This window comes from Chionomys nivalis, chromosome 4, assembly GCF_950005125.1.
Source record: "Chionomys nivalis chromosome 4, mChiNiv1.1, whole genome shotgun sequence".
In the NCBI taxonomy this organism is placed as follows: domain Eukaryota; kingdom Metazoa; phylum Chordata; class Mammalia; order Rodentia; family Cricetidae; genus Chionomys; species Chionomys nivalis.
The window spans coordinates 57760927-57779264 of NC_080089.1; the positions used below are offsets into that span (position 1 = coordinate 57760927).

General features: G+C 45.6%; 1 protein-coding gene across 3 annotated transcripts in view; it reads right to left on the reverse strand.

The window, feature by feature from the left end:
* The window catches only part of Rec114 (REC114 meiotic recombination protein), a 94471-nt gene that overhangs the window by 1429 nt on the left and 74704 nt on the right, over positions 1 to 18338 (reverse strand). The window contains exons 3-6 of one of the 3 annotated variants that reach the window (XM_057768749.1): positions 15392 to 15475; positions 5044 to 5241; positions 3583 to 3606; positions 1720 to 1785 (exon numbers count right to left, since the gene is read on the reverse strand). In XM_057768749.1, the coding sequence (XP_057624732.1) occupies positions 1720 to 1785; positions 3583 to 3606; positions 5044 to 5241; positions 15392 to 15475 (372 nt within the window). Of the gene's footprint in view, positions 1 to 1719; positions 1807 to 3582; positions 3607 to 5043; positions 5242 to 15391; positions 15476 to 18338 lie in introns of all 3 variants that reach the window. The other 2 variants (XM_057768750.1, XM_057768748.1) reach the window with 2 other exon arrangements.

Consider the following 18338-nt stretch of genomic DNA (forward strand, 5'->3'; position numbering starts at 1 on the left):
TACACATGGAGGTCAGAAGACAGTTTGCTGGGTTCAGGTCTTTCCTTATACCTCATGGGTCCCAAGAATCAAAATGAGGTCACCAGGCTTAGAGACAAAACATCTTTAGCCACTGAGCCACTTGCTGGCCCTGATCAGAGTTCTTATATGTGTAGTAATAGGTCACGTTAACCACTTAGGATGGTGAGCATTTATGTTGATGCCATTCTTAATTGTAAATAGTATTATGATAAACATTCTGTATCCATTTGTGTAGCTGAAATGCAGTTCTCAGAAAGTAGAATACTAAACTTGGTTTATATTAACTGGCTTCCAAGAAGTTTGTCCAACTTTGTATTCACAGGATGACCTGCCCAAAAGGTCAGAGCAAACTTGTGCTGTTTCTGGTCTTGCCAGTGTTGTGTAAGTCAGCTGCTGGGTCACTACTGACACCATTGACAGCCGCGTTCCTTTCTTTTAAAAGCGTAGCACCTTACCCTGATCGGTCACTGCCCAGAACAAAGAAAACAAAAGTCTGCCTACTATTGGGCAGAGTTTTTTTTACTCTTTTACAGTTTCTGGGTCATTAAGGACAAGAATCTTGTCTTTTTTCTCCTGTGGGTGCAGGTTGAGGATTGAACCCAGGCTCTCATACATGATAAGCATTTGCTTTCCTGCTGCCTTCTCTCAAGTTCTTTATCTGTAACTGTCCCATTTTACTTTAGTAGTAAGCCAGACACCTTCCCCAACCACATACACAAGCCTCTATTTTCTTTATGTACCACTATTTACACAGTTTAATAGATGCTTTTTAAATGAAAAGACTCCTCATCCTTGCTTACTGACGAATATGCTGGGTCTGTGGAAAGCATGAGCTCGCACAACCCTTGCCTGGTATAGTCAGGATATAGTGAAACAAAATCCTCAGGGACAGCCAACAGCTACAAATGTGAATGCAGTACACATGGCCAGGAGCTGTCTGCAAGGAGATCTAAGTGGTGACGTGACTGAGGAAGTCAGCAGGCCAGAGACTCTGAAGGGCCCTGCAATAGTTTTTAAAGGGCTGAATAGGTAGGCTCCCTGGGCTCAGGCAGACTTACCAAGCTCACTGCGTAGCCAGTAAAACTTGTTTATGAGCTGTGGCATGGTCCACGGACTTAAAGAATCGGTAGGAGCTGTGGATCTGCAGGCATGGGCAGCTCATATACCGGGTTTTATCCTCCTGTATCCTTGGTACTGAGGTGTTCATGTTAAATGTTCTGGAAATGGTTCCAGGGCCATCTTTACGAGAGCCCATGTTCAGAAAAACAGCAATAGGGATTTTTTTTTTTTTAAATGCCTTCCTCTCACTCTCTAACACTCCTCAGTTGAGACTGCAGCACTAAAAGTCGGCTCTGTAGGAATTATATAGTCCAGATTTGGTTGGGTATTTGTTTTACAATCATTCACAATCTTAATTCCAAATTAAGATTGATTTATCCTTTTGGGGAGGTGGTGATTTAAGTTCTTTATAGCACAGTAAACCAGTCTCCTTCACTTCTGCAGGTAGGCAGGCAGGCAGGCTGGGAGGCAGTCTACACGTGCCATCCTGTGTGAGGGCAGGGTAAATGGTAGTAACCTGTCCCCTTACTTTCTAGTCAGTAACACTTTAGGTTTCTTTTCTATAGCAAGATAAAGAATTGACAGATACAAACTCTTGTGGATTACCATTTTTAGGGACAAAACCCAGCACAGAAATACCTGAGCTAGATGCATCACTGAAGTCCTTCCCTCCAGAGCGCCAGTGCCAGCTGCCACACACACCTGCTGCTCGAGATTCAGATAGGGCTGCAGAGAAACATGCAGTTAGAGGAGGCACTCTTGAGTCCTCAGCTCCAAGGGTTTGGGGACAGACAAAACATATAGAGAGACATAGCTGTTACTCACACCGGGGAAGACAGTCCTGGTGAGGCCTTACTTGTTCCACCACAGCACAGAGACCTAACACTGTCTACCTAGTGGTCTCGGGCTGATGGGCAGCTAGGGCCTTGTTAGCCACCATAGTGTACTTCTGTCCAGAAGACCCATGCATAACTAAGGACTGTCACCCAAGGAAGCAGGAGTACTGTGTGCTGCCCTGTCCCTATGTACAGTGTGTGTATGGAACCCCTCAGGTTCACAAGAATCACAGAAATGCAAAACAGGGAAACCCTGTCTACGCTGAGACAACATTTTATTTAAAAAAGTACATTTTAAGAATATTCTTTTGAACATTGTGCAGTTTTGACTCTTTTCATTAAATAAAATTCCTTAGATAGTTCTAGCAACTGTTTGTTTCTACTTTATCCCAGGCACTGAGTGACACAGGATGGGTATTAGATGAACAGGACAGAGGTCCCATCCTCTAGAACTCCAGCCTGGTAAGAGCTAAGCAGAAGTGTGCTAAGCCAGGCTGTCAGCTTTGCCCAGGAGTTTAGCACATCCACAGGCCTGGCCATGCTCTGGGAATCTATAGCCACATTGCTGATCTTGAGGACAAGAGTGTTCCTGCGGTGGGTGGGAACTGAGGATGTAATAGAGAAAGAAAAGAAGTTCTCTGAGGGTGCTTCTTATCCATCAGAAACATGTCTGCTAGAAGCAGAGGTTGCTCAGCCTGCCTTCTGTCCTGTGTGGAAGCTGACTTGCCAGTCCATTACAAAAGATCAGACTTGGAAGGACCCCGCCCTTCCACAAGGAGGGCTGTACACACAATGAGAACTAGTGGATACCAAAATCAAAATGAGAAAAGGCCAGGGCGGTGTGGGATGTGGGCTGGGAATGGAACGGAACTATAGAGTCAGCAGCCCTTAGATGAGCTTGGTTCACATGTCCTTTCTACAGTTTCTTGGTGCTCAGTAACCCTCCCTCTCTGCTGTCAGTGCTTTCCTGGGACACCAATCATTTCAGCTCACATGGTGCTGCCCCAGTGAGAAAGCGGTCAGCCAAAATACCATCCTCTGACACTGAACAGCTGCTGAGGGTGGCCAGACTCCCAAGTCTGGTGAACTCTTGACTCAGGTGGCCACCTCACCAGCAGAGGAGAGGCTTGGTGCACATAGTAACAGACTTCACCCTCTCTGTGCTAAGAGACAAGGTCATATGAACTTCTTACCACCCTCCTCCTGCCTGCCCCCGCTCCCAGCCCAACTCTCTCCTAAAGAGCCTTTGGGTTGAGAAACACCTGGTGAGGCCACAATTAACAAAATTACAAGGCTGAGGAAAAGTAAAAACTAAAACATAAGCCAAGAAATGAGTCAAGAACTTTAAATAGAAAAGAATAGAATTATCCCTATCTGCAAAGAAGGGAACAACTACTTTAGACTAAAAGGACACGGTATTGGTAGATATGATCCACCGAATGCAGCGGTGATCTAAAGACACGGTATTGGTAGATATGATCCACCCGAATGCAGCGGTGATCTAAACTTGGCCATGCCTCAACTTTTAAGGTAGACTAAGCATTTATGTAGATTTGCATGTCAGAAGTTGCAGGTTAACTTGAGAAATGTTTGGTCTAAGGATTGCTCTAGGCTGTGTTCACGCTCAGTGGCTTTGCCTTGCCTTCTTTGCCGCTTCAGTGTCTGCTGTTCCTTCTGGGTTCTGGTGGCTCTGACCTTTGTTCACTGGCAGGAAAAGCAGAGCTGAGAAGGGAGCTGTGCTGGCAGCAGTGTTGTGATGGACAGTGTGGGTTTTGTTTTGTTTACCAAGAACTGTTCAGTGCTGCCAGCATTTCTCGTTCCCCACAGCACAGAGGACGTTCATGGCTTGCATGAGATCACACAGCTACCACAAAACCTGGCTAGAACTCTAACCCAGATATGTTCAGATACCAACCAGAGCTTATGACCTTTGCATAACATCAGGATGTTTCAACTATCCAGAACACCAAATTATAGATGAGTCCCTGAAAATAGACTCAGCACTTTCAGGATGTTTCTACCCTGACAGTCTAAGACCAGCCTTTAAAGTTGGCACACTGGAGCCTTCATCTGCTGCTCAGCTCACAGCCACAGTCTGCATGTGTTCCCACATGGTACAGCCATAAGTGGCCTTACACAGGCAGCACACGCTGGACCACAGCAGTGACCTTCAAGTGCCCGACACCACAGCACTCTCAGCTCACCCCCAGCTATTTAGAATCTCCAGGCACTGTTCATCGGTCAGCCGAGAGATACCGGTTCAGTCATCAACACCTAACTTCCACGTGTTAACACATTCTGTCACTTGTTCATAAAGGTAAATCACATTCACTTAGGCTCACAAACATCTTTTAAGTCAGGAAGGCCTGACACCTGTGTGGTAGACACAAGTTTTCCAAGATTCTAACTTTAACTTGGGTTTTAGGCCCAGCACACTGGCACAACCCTGTGGATCACAGGAAGAAGGGCAGATCCTAAAACCAAAACCATGACCTTCTGTTACTGGCAGAAGTAGTGTCCATTGTTATCTGGGGTGAAAGGCCTAGCTTCCTTTTGAAATGCTCCCTGAAAGCTGCCCTGCTGTGGGGTGCCCATGGCTCTGGAGGGCATGTGATGTGAAGGCAGAGGTAGTCTGGCTGCCAGTGGCAAGTGTCTCATTCAGGTGCCTTTCAGAAACAACCAGTACTTGCCCAGTGTGGGCCCTTCTTACCCAGCATGCTTTGTGAAGGAAGGGGGTAGAAGCCTGCCTCAAGCCATTTGGTCTGACCAAAACAGACAGTAAAAGTGGTAGATGTTTTACTGTGATGAAAATGGTTTTGACCTTGAGGGCCCCAGGGAGGGCTTTGAGAACCCCTGTTCTGTGATCACGCTGGAATACCGCTTGGGCTCCCTGTCTTATGTCTTCATGTTTAGGCAGCTCATTTGAAAGTATGAACCTTGAATTTAAAAGATCACACAACATTAGATATTTTTAAACAATTATTTGTGTGTGTGTGCACACGCACTCCAGCCTATATGAATAAAGAGACTAGGAGAGCATACTGGATGACCCGGAGCTGCTGTTAGGGGTGACTGAGTGACCTGGGGGTCCTGACACCATGCATTACATCATCAAGTTAGCACTCACCCCCTGCTGCAGTGGGTCCTTCCCTTGGCTTTCGCCTGCCCCCGGTGGGCCTGGGCTCTGCTGAAGCTGCTGGACCATGCTGTCAGGTGCCTGAACGGTGACATACTGGGCCAGGGTCTGCACACAGCTGCAGCAGCGCTCCAGCGCCTCTTCCTGCGACTCTCCACTGAACTGCACACGAAACATGCGGCTCTTGCTCTGTGGAAAATCAAATGCCATCCCTGAGTATTGTCTGCTGTGGGATAAACACTTCCAGTAAATGCTCTCTTGCTTGTTGGAGCAAGTACAGAGAATCCAGGAACTTGTTCCTATGCCTTTTTAGAAGCCTTTCTTCATGCTGGAATGCATTTCCCTCAGGCAACCGACACTAGCAAACTCAATAGTCACTCTACTGACTTGAGTGGTAGGCCGGTGTTTTATCTTGCTTACAACTGATATTTTTAAATTTTTAATACATTTTTAGGTTAGTGCACAAAATAGTAAGTTTCACAGCATCTAATTCCTTAAATAGAAATATCTGAAAACAATATACGACAGCTCTGGCTCAACAAAATGTTTCTGAATGGAAAGGTAAGCAGGCAGGGCTGGGCGATGGCTCTGTGTGTGGCGTGCATGCTGTGCAAACCCGAGGAGCTTCACTGGATCCCAGCACTATGTCAGAGCCAGGCCCCGCAGTTCTGCCTGCAATCCCTGCCCTACCGAGTGGAGGCTGGACGCTCCCGGGGTCTCGGTGGCCAGACAGCCTAACTGAAATTGTAAACTCTGAGTTCAGTGAGAACCTGCCTTAAAAAAATAAGGCGGAGGGACTGAGAAGACTGAGTGCTGACCTCAGTGAACATCCTATATACGTGAACGCTTATGCAGGAGGGCAGGAAAGGAAGCTGGCTGTCATTAAATGAGGTAGTGAGCATGAACATCTGGGGAGTAGGGCACAGGCAGAAGCTCAAAGCTTGTGCACCTCATTAATAATCTCTAGTGCCCTTTATCCTTAGGACACTTGACCACTACATAAGTCACACAGGGAAATGCCTTACATCCCCTGAGTTACAGCCTCAGGCAAACTGACACACGGGACAAACCACAAACAAATGAACAAATCCCCCCCAAACCTAGACGTGGCAGTTCATCAGAGTACAACCCCCCCCAAACCTAGATGTGGCAGTTCATCAGAGTTACTTCACGGTAAGCTCAAGAACAGACCTGGGTTGTAATAACATAAAACCGTTAGTAACAGTTTCCTTCTCCGGGCTAGAACTCTGTCTAGATGAGTCTACGTACATGATGTTCCCAACACCACGGAAAAGAAAACACATGCTGAGATCAGCATGTACACTGGTCTTTTCACTATGTGTAAAGTTAGTGTGAAAACATTTCTGACCTCAGCAAAATTCTAAAGTTCCTATAAGCAACTTGTTGCTTTCCCCGGATCAATTTATTCTGTTTAAATAAAACTTATCAAAACAGAGCCAAAGTCTTGACCTCTTGGGAGTGTGCAGCCTGCCCCCCTTCTCTCCGTATTTCCTTTCACTCTTCTCTGAGTGCGAGTTAACCGCCATCACTCGCATGGACAGTCCTGTGTATCTGGGTCTGTTAGGAGACGCCGCAGAGCTCTCCTATATAGTACACAACACACAGATTGTGTTTCGTGCATATTTTAAGCTACAGTGCTGTAGCCTAATTTTCTATTCAATGGGTGTATAAAAATAGAAGTATAGCTCATTACTTCTAAAAGATGAAGCATATCCCTTTATTTAACTGGCCTCCTAATGACAGATATTCAGGTTCCTGCAGCCTTTTCCCCTCACAAAGCACAGACAGTGCTTCATAAACTCTTGAAAGCATCTCTGTACTAGAAATGGCTCAGTGCAGACTTGCTTGTGTGCCCGTTCCCGTGCATCCCAGCGCTGTGGTGTTTATTCATTTTCATCGCATACGAGGTAAACAGAGACTTGCATTTCTCTGGTTATAACTGAGCTTGAAGATTTTTCTTAAACTACATAACTAGTTAATTTGTATTTTTCTTTTGTGTGTGCGTACTACTGCCTTTAGCCTTTGAGTCTTGAGGTGAATAATTCCCAGATTATCGGGTTATTAGCAGTGGACTTCCGCGAGGAAAGGAAATGGTGTGTGAGCCACTGGGTTTCTCACTTGGTTGCTTTGGACTCACCCTGCTCCAGGAGCTGTAGGAAGATATCTGTGCGTTCCTTTACCCTTAAGAGTCACGGGCACCAAAACCCAGAACTTTGTTACATCAAGTGACAAGTGACAAGATACATCAGGTGAACAGGTACAAACCCTCCAGCAGTTGTGACTGGGTGGAGCACATGCAGGACCAGCTTAGACAGGGCTTCCTTGGAGGAAAGGCCTCTGACCTCTGTGGCTGCCTTTCCCACCTATGAAATCCTCAAGAGGAATCCAAGGTTAACTGTCTGGAGCCAGAAACGCACCTTAGCGTGTGTGAACCCAAGCCAAAAGCAGCATACACCGCAGAGACCAGAAAGATGACATGTTTTCATCTTCTGTCCTCAGTGCCACTGGGCCAACCAAAAGGTGCTAGGACGAAACTCTTGACATGTATCTTCAGGTCACAGTTGAAAGGAAGAACTTACTAGGGACAAAAAGGCCCTTTAAAAAGTTTACTTGTATGCATACATCTGCATGCATACATACTTGTGTGTGTGCATACACACACACACACCGAAAGACAGTGTCAGATCTGGAGCTGTAGTCGCAGACAGTTGTGAGTGAGTGGCCTGGTGTGGGTTCTGGGAACAGAACTCTACCCTCTGCAGGAGCAGTAAGTTCTCCTGTCGGCTGAGCCATCTCAACTCCAAGGAAAACGTTTTAGTTAGCAAACTGCCAAGACAGTCTCTGCTGTCAGTCATCCAAAGAATTAAAATATATATATATATATATATGTGTATATACATACACACATACACACACACACATTATTTTTTCCTTTGAGACAGGGTTTCTCTGTGTAGATTTGGAGCCTGTCCTGGAACTAGCTCTTATAGACCAGGCTGGCCTCAAACTCACAGATCGGCCTGCCTCTGTCTCCCCAGTGCTGGGATTAAAGGCGTGCGCCACCACCGCCTAGCCTTGGAATTGCAATATTTTATTTTTTTTTAAATATTTATTTATTTATTTATTTATTATGTATACTATATTCTGTCTGTATGAATGTCTGCAGGCCAGAAGAGGGCACCAGACCTTATTACAGATGGTTGTGAGCCACCATGTGGTTGCCGGGAATTGAACTCAGGACCTTTGGAAGAGCAGGCAGTACTCTTAACCACTGAGCCATCTCTCCAGCCCCCGAATTGCAATATTTTAATAAGTGGTTCCAATGTCAAGTAGAACATTTCAAGTTAGGTAATGTACAAGAAACTCCACCTTCCACAGACCTCTTGAGGACAGAGGAAGTGAGGTTCAGTGCTGGCCTCTGCACTGTCTCCATACACAGCAGAGCAGGGGCTTTTCTCCCAGGACCCTGATGATGTGACACCCTGGTGCCACGCAGAGCTAGGGAGGGTCAGAGAATGCACACAGCCATTACGCTTTCCTGTGAGATCCTATGACTACACCGCCACTGTCAAGACTTCACCAAGACTCTCACTGACTCACTGTCTATACTGTCAGAAGGTTAGGAGTCCAGAAAAAAGCCTCCATGCTGAGGGATCATCTGTTCAAACTGCAGCCTGGACTTGAGGTCCAAGAGGATAGACACTAACCTAAGAGTGTTGAGAGGCCAGGCCTTTAGGTGGCCATTAGATTACAGAAGGTCACTGGGGAGAGGGTAGATACATGCTTGCTCCCCGGTTCTTGCCATGATATGCCCTGTGTCACGCTGAGACTATGTCAGCCAGGAGGCCCTCACCTCTTTTGAGCCTCCACACCTGCAGACTATGTCAACCTTTTTTCTTTATAAAGTAACCTAGCCTGTTATTTCACTATAGCAATGGAAAATTGACCAATACATTCAGAGAACAAGTTTCAGTATATTTGCTTTGAAACCAATAGATAATCCTCAAAGCCCAGGCTAGAAAAAAAAATCAACAAAACTTCTTTAGTGAGTTACTAGGGTGAGACATGAAGACAACACTGATTTAGATTTATGCCTTTCACCCAAGTGTCTGCTGCTAGCGAACTGGCCATAATTCTCACGAGTGATCAGAGCTGTTTAAGGGAAGGAGACCCACCTCACAAGCCTACTTCAGTTGTGCATCCTGCCTGAAGAGAGAAAAATACCATGTTTACTATCTGCAGAATCTATATTATGTTAAGTTTCTGCTACAGGAATGCAAACTTGACCTCTCTTTGTCAATGTAAACAATAGTGCATGTTACGTAGCACTTAGGAATTAAAAGTGATCCAAAGCAAGAAGCCAGCTAAGACAGAAGGTAGAGGCCAACAGTTGTTATGTGACATTAAGGCAACAGAGAGGAGAAAAGAAACATGATTTTGCTAAGTGTCAAATAGTATCGGTGAGGCCTGCAGGATGGCATCACTTGCTGCCCAAGCTGATGACCCGAGTTCCACCCCTGGGACCTACACACTCAAGGGAGAAACAACTCCCAAAAGTTGTCCTCTGACCAGGCATTCCCATGCTCCTTGCCACTTAAAAAATAAACTGTTTTTAAAAAGTGCTTGATGGAATGTATTGTGTATCCTGGGAAAGGTCTTAGTAAACGACAACTGAGCAATACCTCGTTGATGTAGAGCTGGAGATGCATTTACGACCTGAGCACCACAGCCCATGCGGTCTGGGAGGGACCAGGGCTCAGTACCCACACAAGTCAGTTCCATGTGCTGTAACAAGAACTTGACTGGAAGCACCTGGAGAAAAGTGTTTCTCTGAATAGCTGCCAGACTGGGTGGGACAGACACCTCCAGCTACAAAATGGTGCCCAAATATTTGACAAGAATTTCCACATAGCCGGGCGGTGGTGGCCCATGCCTTTAATCCCGGCACTTGGGAGGCAGAGGCAGGCGGATCTCTGTGAGTTCGAGACCAGGCTGGTCTACAAGAGCTAGTTCCAGGACAGGCTCCAAAACCACAGAGAAACCCTGTCTCGAAAAACCAAAAAAAAAAGAATTTCCACTAGGAAAAAAAAAACATTCTAGGCAAACAAGAGCAGAGTCAAGCACAGCTTCTTGGTGACCATCTTTACTCCAGTAGGCTCTATTTGCTGGTGACTCCTTTAAGAGAGGCTTCCGGACTCAGTGTTAGTGGCAAAAACCAAGCAGCTCTTTTAAGAGGTTCTGCCACCAAACACTTAAATGGTGATTATGAGCAGCCGGCAGCAAAACTGTATGTTATTGTGTTGTCTTTGAATTGTTTGACTGCTGAGAAAGGAGCAACAGCTGCTAAAAGATATTTGATTATGAATGCTGCTGGATTAATCCAACCTATATAATTTGAAAATGCCTTGACTTCAAAATTGAAGTCAAAAGATATGTTACTTTGGAGAAGAGGTTTTACTTTTGTTTCCATAGGAAACGAGAGATTGTGGATTCATTCTGGGTTAAGAAAAATAGGGTGTGATCAAGGAAAACCCCTGAAAAATCTCCGTGGGAACGGATGGCCCAGATGATCCAATGTTTTAGAGCAACTTCCTAAACTTGCAGTTTCCTCTGAGTTCTGCATCCAGAACAGCTTCAAGACTGCTGGCTGAGATGATCCAGCCTCACAGAATACTCCAGTTAGGACTTGACCATCATCCTAAATTTTCTTTAGGTTTCATAAGATTATCAGCACCCTGATCAGGAGGAAGTAGCCTAAAAACTATGCCCATATTCCCAAAAAATCCATTATGGATGTTTGTCTTTGTTTAGAGTGTTGGTTACAAGTTTTTATGGATAATGGTCAGGAAAAAAGCTAAGCAAAGGAGATTAGATTCAGGGTCTTGTTTTGAAAAGAAAAAAAGGGAACTGCTGTGGAATGATGTGTTTGTACACTGTAAAGATTTATCACTCATACTGGTTTAATAAAAGGCTGTTTGACCAGTAGCCAGGGAGGAAGTATAGGTGGGGTGACCAGATCAAGAGAAGTCTGGGAAGAGGAAAGGCAGTCACCAGAGGAAGCAAGATGAGAATGCCTCACTGAGAGAAGGTACCAAGCCACGTGGTTAAACATAAACAAGAACTATGGGTTAATTTAAGTTGTGAAAGCTAGTTAATAATAAGTCTGAGCTAAGAGGCCAAACAGTTTATAATTAATATAAGCCTCTGTGTGTTTCTTCGGGACAGAGTGGCTGCGGGATCAGGTGGAACAGAATCTTCTGTGTACAGGTTTACAGTGGCTCAGGGTTTATGGGGTTAGCTCATCATGGAGCAGAAGGAGTGGGCAGGCTGACATGGCTGGTCACATGTTGTCTGTAGGCAGAGATGAATGCTGTGTTCAGACTTCCCCACTCTTCCTATACTTTATTCAGTCTGGACGCCCATCCCTCAGCCGGCGTGGGTCATGTCTCCACACTGAAAGGTCTCTGCAGACACCTGCGCAGATATACTTAGCGGTTTCTCTTCTGGGTGATTTTAGAAACAAGCCAAACTGTTTCTATTTCATTTCACAAACAACACAGATTAACCATCAGAGGTGGGGGAAGCACTACAAAATGTGAACCACTGGAAACAATCATTGTTTGCTGATGATAAAATCACTTTCCTAGAAACCGAAAATATTGTCTTATTAATGTTTTATATATATATATTTTTTTTTTTGTTTGTTTTTTTTTTTTTTTTTTTTTTTTTTGTTTTTCGAGACAGGGTTTCTCTGTAGCTTTGGTGCCCGACCCGGAACTAGCTCTGTAGACCAGGCTGGCCTCGAACTCCCAGAGATCCGCCTGCCTCTGCCTCCCGAGTGCTGGGATTAAAGGCGTGCACCACCACCGCCCGGCTTAATGTTATATTATTAAAAGTTCAGTAAGGAGGTTCAATTTAGCCCACTCAGGGCAGGCCATGCCACCTAGGTGAACAGCAGCAGAACACACCAGCCGGGAGAACAGAGAGGCAAACTCAGGCATAGACCTCCCTGTTGGGCCAAAAGCCATGGTAGCTACCAGAAGTCCAGCCCCCAACTCAGAGGTAGACTCCTTGCTGGACCAGAGGTCACACTGGCTACCAAAACTCCAGGTCACAAAGGCAGAAGACCAAGGAGAAATAGAAACCAAGAAAGGAAACACCCATCCAAGAAAGACAAACTCAGAAACTGACACCTAGACCTAGATGTACTCTAAACCTAGATACCTAGATGCCAGTGTAAGAACTCAGTCAACAAGAGCCAGGGCAATATGTCACCCCCAGAGCTCAGCTGTCCTAGAGCAAACCCTGAATGTTCCAACACAGCTGAAGCACAAGAAAATGACCTTAAAATCAACTTTATGAAAATAGTATAGATCTTTGTCTTAATTGGAGTTTGTATTACTGTAAAGAGATACCATGACCACACGGCAACTCTTATAAAGGAAAACATTTAACTGGGGTGGCCTACAGTTTCAGAGGTTTAGTGGTGGGTCATGGCAGACACAGTGCTGGAGAAGGAGCTGAAGAGTACTACATCTTGATCTGCAGGTGACAGTCTGCCACACTGAACATACCCTGAGTATAGGAGACCTCAAAGCCCACCCCCACTGACACACTTCCTCTAACAAAACCACACCTCCTAATAGTGCCTCTCCCTCTGATCTTTCGCCTGCTCTTGGAACCCTTTTCTTCCTACTGGGTTGCTTATTCTAGCCTTGATATGAGGGTATTTGCCTAGTCTTATTTTAACTTGTTATACCATGTTTGGCTGATATCCCTGTAAGGCCTGCTCTTTTCTGAAAGGAAACGGAGGAGTGGATCTTGAAATGAGGGAAGCGAGGGAGAGAGCCTAGAAGCAGAGGAGGGAAGGGAAACTATAGTTAGGATGTTATATATGAGAGAATAATAAATTTTAAAAAATAAACTGACTCAAAAAAATCAAGTAACTGGAAATATGTTGTGAATAAAGAGTATCATTTATATAACAGTGAGCAAAAAAGCACCTGTTGGAGCTGGGCTGAATCTGTTGATCTCTGCATTGTGTCCCCTTGTGGTCCTGGATACCAATTCTTATTGTGATTTGTTACAGTATTAAACACTACCTGTGAACTGTTCATGTAGGCTTTCTTGTTAATACATTGTAACGGGTTAGCTGTCAGGACTATGGCCATCTTGAGATACAACGAGCATCAATGGTATCTGAGATCAACAACTGTACCGTGACAGGGACACATCTGTGTGCCCACTGCGAGAAGGTCCATACTATTGCAGTTTGTCACCCACATCCATGGCAGAAAGAACTGACAAGTTAGAGGTCATTGAAAATCCTATAGGTTCACAGACCCCTGAACTCTGTGAGGCTCTTTGGGGTATGTGCTCCAAGCTAAGATCTGCCTACTGATACCTTTGAGCTCTCCTCCAATTCCTAAGGTTTGTGGGTTACTTAAAAATCAGCATCTTAGCTGGGCGGTGGTGGCGCACGCCTTTAATCCCAGCACTCGGGAGGCAGAGGCAGGCGGATCTCTGTGAGTTCGAGTCCAGCCTGGTCTACAAGAGCTAGTTCCAGGACAGGCACCAAAAGCTACGGAGAAACCCTGTCTCGAAAATCAAAAAAAAAAAAAAAAAAAAAAATCAGCATCTTCCCCATAAATTTTATTATTATATGTTATCAGAGGCTTCTTGTTTGTTCCTGGCCACTCAGACCCGAAATAATTACGCAGAAACTATATTATTTAAAACACTGCTTGGCCAATAGCTTAAGCATCGTTCTAGCTTAAATTAACCTATTTCTATTAATCTGTGTATCACCACATGGCTGTGACTTACCAGGCTGTGGTTTACTGGGCAAAGTTATGGCATCTGTCTCTTCTGGCAGCTACATGGCGTCTCACTGACTCCACCTTCTTTCTCCCAGCATTCAGTTTAGTCTTCTCACCTAGCTCTACTCTGCCCTATCACAGGCCAAAGTAGCTTCTTTATTCATTAACCAATAAAAGCAACACATATACAGAAGGAGTTCCTACATCAATTATATGTTCAATGGATGTTAAAAAACTGGTTTTCATGGGGTTTTTTGTTTTGTTTTGTTTTGTTTCAGTTTTTGGTTTTTCGAGACAGGGTTTCTCTGTAGCTTTGGAGCCTGTCCTTGAACTCACTCTGCAGACCAACCAGGTTTTCTTTGAACTAATAGAGATCCTCTTGTCTCTGCCTCCTGAGTGCTGGGATTAAAGGTATGTGCCACTACCACCCAGCTTTTCATGGTTATTTTTTAAGGGGCATCATCTAGGTGATATATTTGTGGGTTTCTTTCATGAGGATAATCCTTCATGTTTAACACAGCTAGCAAACAAATAAAAAGGAATTTTAACTTTTTTTTTTTTCTTTTTTGAGACAGGGTTTCTCTGTGGTTTTGGAGCCTGTCCTGGACCTAGCACTTGTAGACCAGGCTGGTCTCGAACTCACAGAGATACACCTGCCTCTGCCTCCCGAGTGCTGGGATTAAAGGCGTGCGCCACCACCGCCCGGCAGGAATTTTAACTTTTAAAGATTTACTTGTATTATATATTTATGTGTATGTGTGTGGGTGGCCACAGAGGTTAGAAGAGAGAATAAGATTCCCCTGGAGCTGATTCACAGGTGGCTGTGATCTGTCCAAGGTGCCATCCCATGGGGGCCGGAGTGTAGTTTATGGTTTGGGTTCTCTCTGTTCACTTTATGCATCCCACATGTTGAACACAGGCAAGCTATCGGGTGTGCCAGTAAGCACCTTTACACACTAAGCCATCTTACTGGCCAGGGACTTTTTTGTTTGTGTTTTGTTTTGAGACAGGATTTTTATGCATAGCCCTGGCTGACTTGGAACTCACTATGTAGACCATGCTGACCTTGAAGTCACAGAGATCAGCCTGCCTCTGTTTCCCAAGTACTGGGATTAAAGGCATATCACCACCATACCCAGATCTTACTTTTTAATATTACACTAAGAAAAAGTAAAATACATATTCAATGGAATTATCAAAGATACCCTTTTCAACATCTAACAAATCAGACAGGTACCAACCCACCTGCCCCCAGTGCTCAGAGCAGAGAAGCTGCACAGCCCAGCGCCATAGCAACCAGTCAGCCTGCACACCAGGGGCAGCTCCTGCTTGCTTTACGTTTTGCTTACTGGGCAAACCTTTCTTCAACACATTATCTTCTGATCACTGGTCCCCTCACCCCGAGAGGCTCCCCATACCCAACCCTGTCAAACACACAGCAATAGGAAGAGTGGGCATTATATAAACACGGCTGGCCACACAGCTCTGAGTCATCTTGCCTTTATCGTTGTTCCAAACAGAAGACAGTCCATGCGCCTTACAATCTTCAACCAGCTCTTGCTGCCAATGAGCGAAAACCCTTCCTGAAACAGCAATTAGGTGGGGTTAGCGACAGAAGCAGAAGGGGACCCTGGAGATACGGTGACAGGCTGACTTTACCTGCATGCCCATTCATAAAAAGGCCCCATTATCTCTTAACTCATAGCGACACCTCTACAGGACAGACGCTCTCTCAACCTCCAGGGGAACAGCAGACGTGATGCTGTGGCCCCTGTACTCCTGGGACACATCAAGCCTTGATTTGGCGTGCCACTTCCCCAAGCTCCTGGGACATGGGTGCTGGTATCACCTCTCCAGACTCAAGGGCATATCTGCTCTTTCTCCTGGCTCCTTTATCCTTGCCTCTTCTGTACAACCAGGGCACATCTCTGTTTCATTCTTTTTCCCACCACTAACCACCACACTCACTGGTCAGGTGATAATAATCTGGCTTTTTTTTTTCCTGCTAGCAATTTACCTTCTCTGTTTCCTCAAAGAAACAGATATCTGAGGTCTCCAGGATGGCAGTTAACCAAATGCTCCTTCGCCCACACCTCCCACTGAACGTGACCCCACCGACTCCTGATGCCCCTTCCCCATGTTGCCCCATGCCTACAGGAAGTAGTCAGAGTTGAACCGGTGCCATATATGCAAGGAGACCGCAGCCCACATATATCCAAAAAGGTTGGGATGTTGGGGATCTCCAGGTAGGAGCCCCATTCCACGCTCTGGTCTCACTTCTCCCATTCCAGACCCTGCCCCCGAGAAAGCCCGCCAAAAGTCAGCCCTTTCCCGGGGCTACTCAAGACCACACCTGCTTTGTAAGACGTGGTCACCATATTTGCCATGTGATTCCTCCCCTGCCTTCCCAAGAGTCACCCAGGAGTTGCTTTGCTCTACTCAGATTAGACCTGGATTTGCTAATTCGGCCTGATGTGACTGATTACATCGGCCGTAGCGTTACTACCTGGGGATATAAACTTTTCGCTTCCTCTGAACAAGCTTGTACCTTCTTAATTCACATCCATGGAAGCAATGCCACCAAATGCTAAGGTGAACACCTCACCAGTGCCAAGTCCTGGCACTCATTTGAAAAATGGTTCTTGACCTCTTTGTATTAAAATAATACCGAAGTAGTAAACTCACATTCTCACTTGCTGTAAAACACATTTCTATGCCCAGATTTACTCAAACGACCTTCTATTCCCCTGACACAGGCCTCACAATTCTCGTTTCTGAGTTCATCAGACCCACTTCTAACAGCATGGTGAGATTCCTCATCATAAGAACCTTATTTTCCCAATAATGGAGAATGTGAGGCCATGTGGTTTTTTTTTGTTTGTTTGTATGTTTTTTTGAGTATTCAGTTCTTTATTTACATCTGACAGAGGGGGAAAAGGAAGGAAATGGCAGAAAGGGCAGCAGAGGGCACACAAGTTTCACAGAGTGCCAAGAGGGACTAGCGCTGTCTGCAGAACAGACAGCAAGGACCCTGCGGTCTGCAGCTCTTAAGCTGCCTGCACCTTGCTAGGGATGCAGCCTGAGGTGGAATGTGTTCAGCCTGATTGCCCAGACAGCGAAAACTCCCTGTGGACAGTCTCTTTACCTGAGAAGGTCAAGAACTCAAAGGTCAAGGCAAACAAAAGAAAATGCCCTTGGCCATTCCAGCTTCCACAGTTTGCTCTTTTAAAATCCCTAGAGATTAAACTTTTCCACTTCCTTTGAAAGTCACCAATAGTTTCTCTGTTAAAAAGAACAAGAAATCAGGCAAAACATTTATGGTTTCTTCTTCAGACTTTCTCAGGCTGGCATGGTAGTGCATACCTGAAAGACTCAGGAGTCCTGAGTTGGGAGGATTGCCACAAGTTTAAAATCTGCCCAAGTTTCATAATGAGACTTAGTCTCAAAATAAAGACAAAACAAAAACTCTCAAATTCGGGAAAAAAAAATGTTAATTGTGACACCCCAAATAATAAGCTGTTGTTCTAGGTGGCAGGCTGTGGAGACAGCATAGAGTACACATTAAGGGGGACACTTTGATAATTCTGATAATGCTGATCATTTAACCTAATAGTGAAAGTGTTGGGGACAATTTATAGGTCAGTCTTCACTCTTCCTGACCTGATGCATGGATGGGATAGGCATTACTGCATTAAATTTGATTGCATTTTATTTATTTGGCAGGAGGGAGAAGGTGGAGGGTGTCATCAGGAAGTGCAGAGGTAGGAGGACATCCTGCAGGATCAGTCCTCCTTCTACCATGTGTGTGTGGGTACTGAACTCGTGCTTTTAGGACTAGTGATAGGTACCTTCTCCACTGACATGTCTCATCAGCCCTTGCTGCAATTTAAAGAAGATTTTATTTATCTGTATGAGTGTTTCGCCCACATGTATATATGCACATCACATGCCTGCAATGCCTGCCCAGTCCAGAAGAGGGCCCTGAATCACCTGGAACAGGAGTTACAGTGGGTTCTGAGCAGGAAACCAAACCCACTTCCTGTCAGAGCTGTAAGTGCTCCCCACTGCTGAGCCCCCTCCCAGCTCCTCACTGCTGAGCCACCCCAGCTCCCCACTGCTGAGCCCCCCACTCCTCACTGAGCCCCCCCAGCTCCTCACTGCTGAGCCCCCCAGCTCCTCACTGCTGAGCCACCCCAGCTCCCCACTGCTGAGCCCCCCAGCTCCTCACTGCTGAGCCCCCTGCTCCTCACTGAGCCCCCCAGCTCCTCACTGCTGAGCCCCCTGCTCCTCACTGAGTCCCCCAGCTCCTCACTGCTGAGCCCCCCAGGACACCTCACCTGCATTTTTAAATGAGAAACAAGTCAAGTGCACTGTGGAAGCTGTGGAAGGCAACAACACTCAGCTATGGAAAATGAAAAGCCCATCAGCGCTGTGCAGCAGAAACAG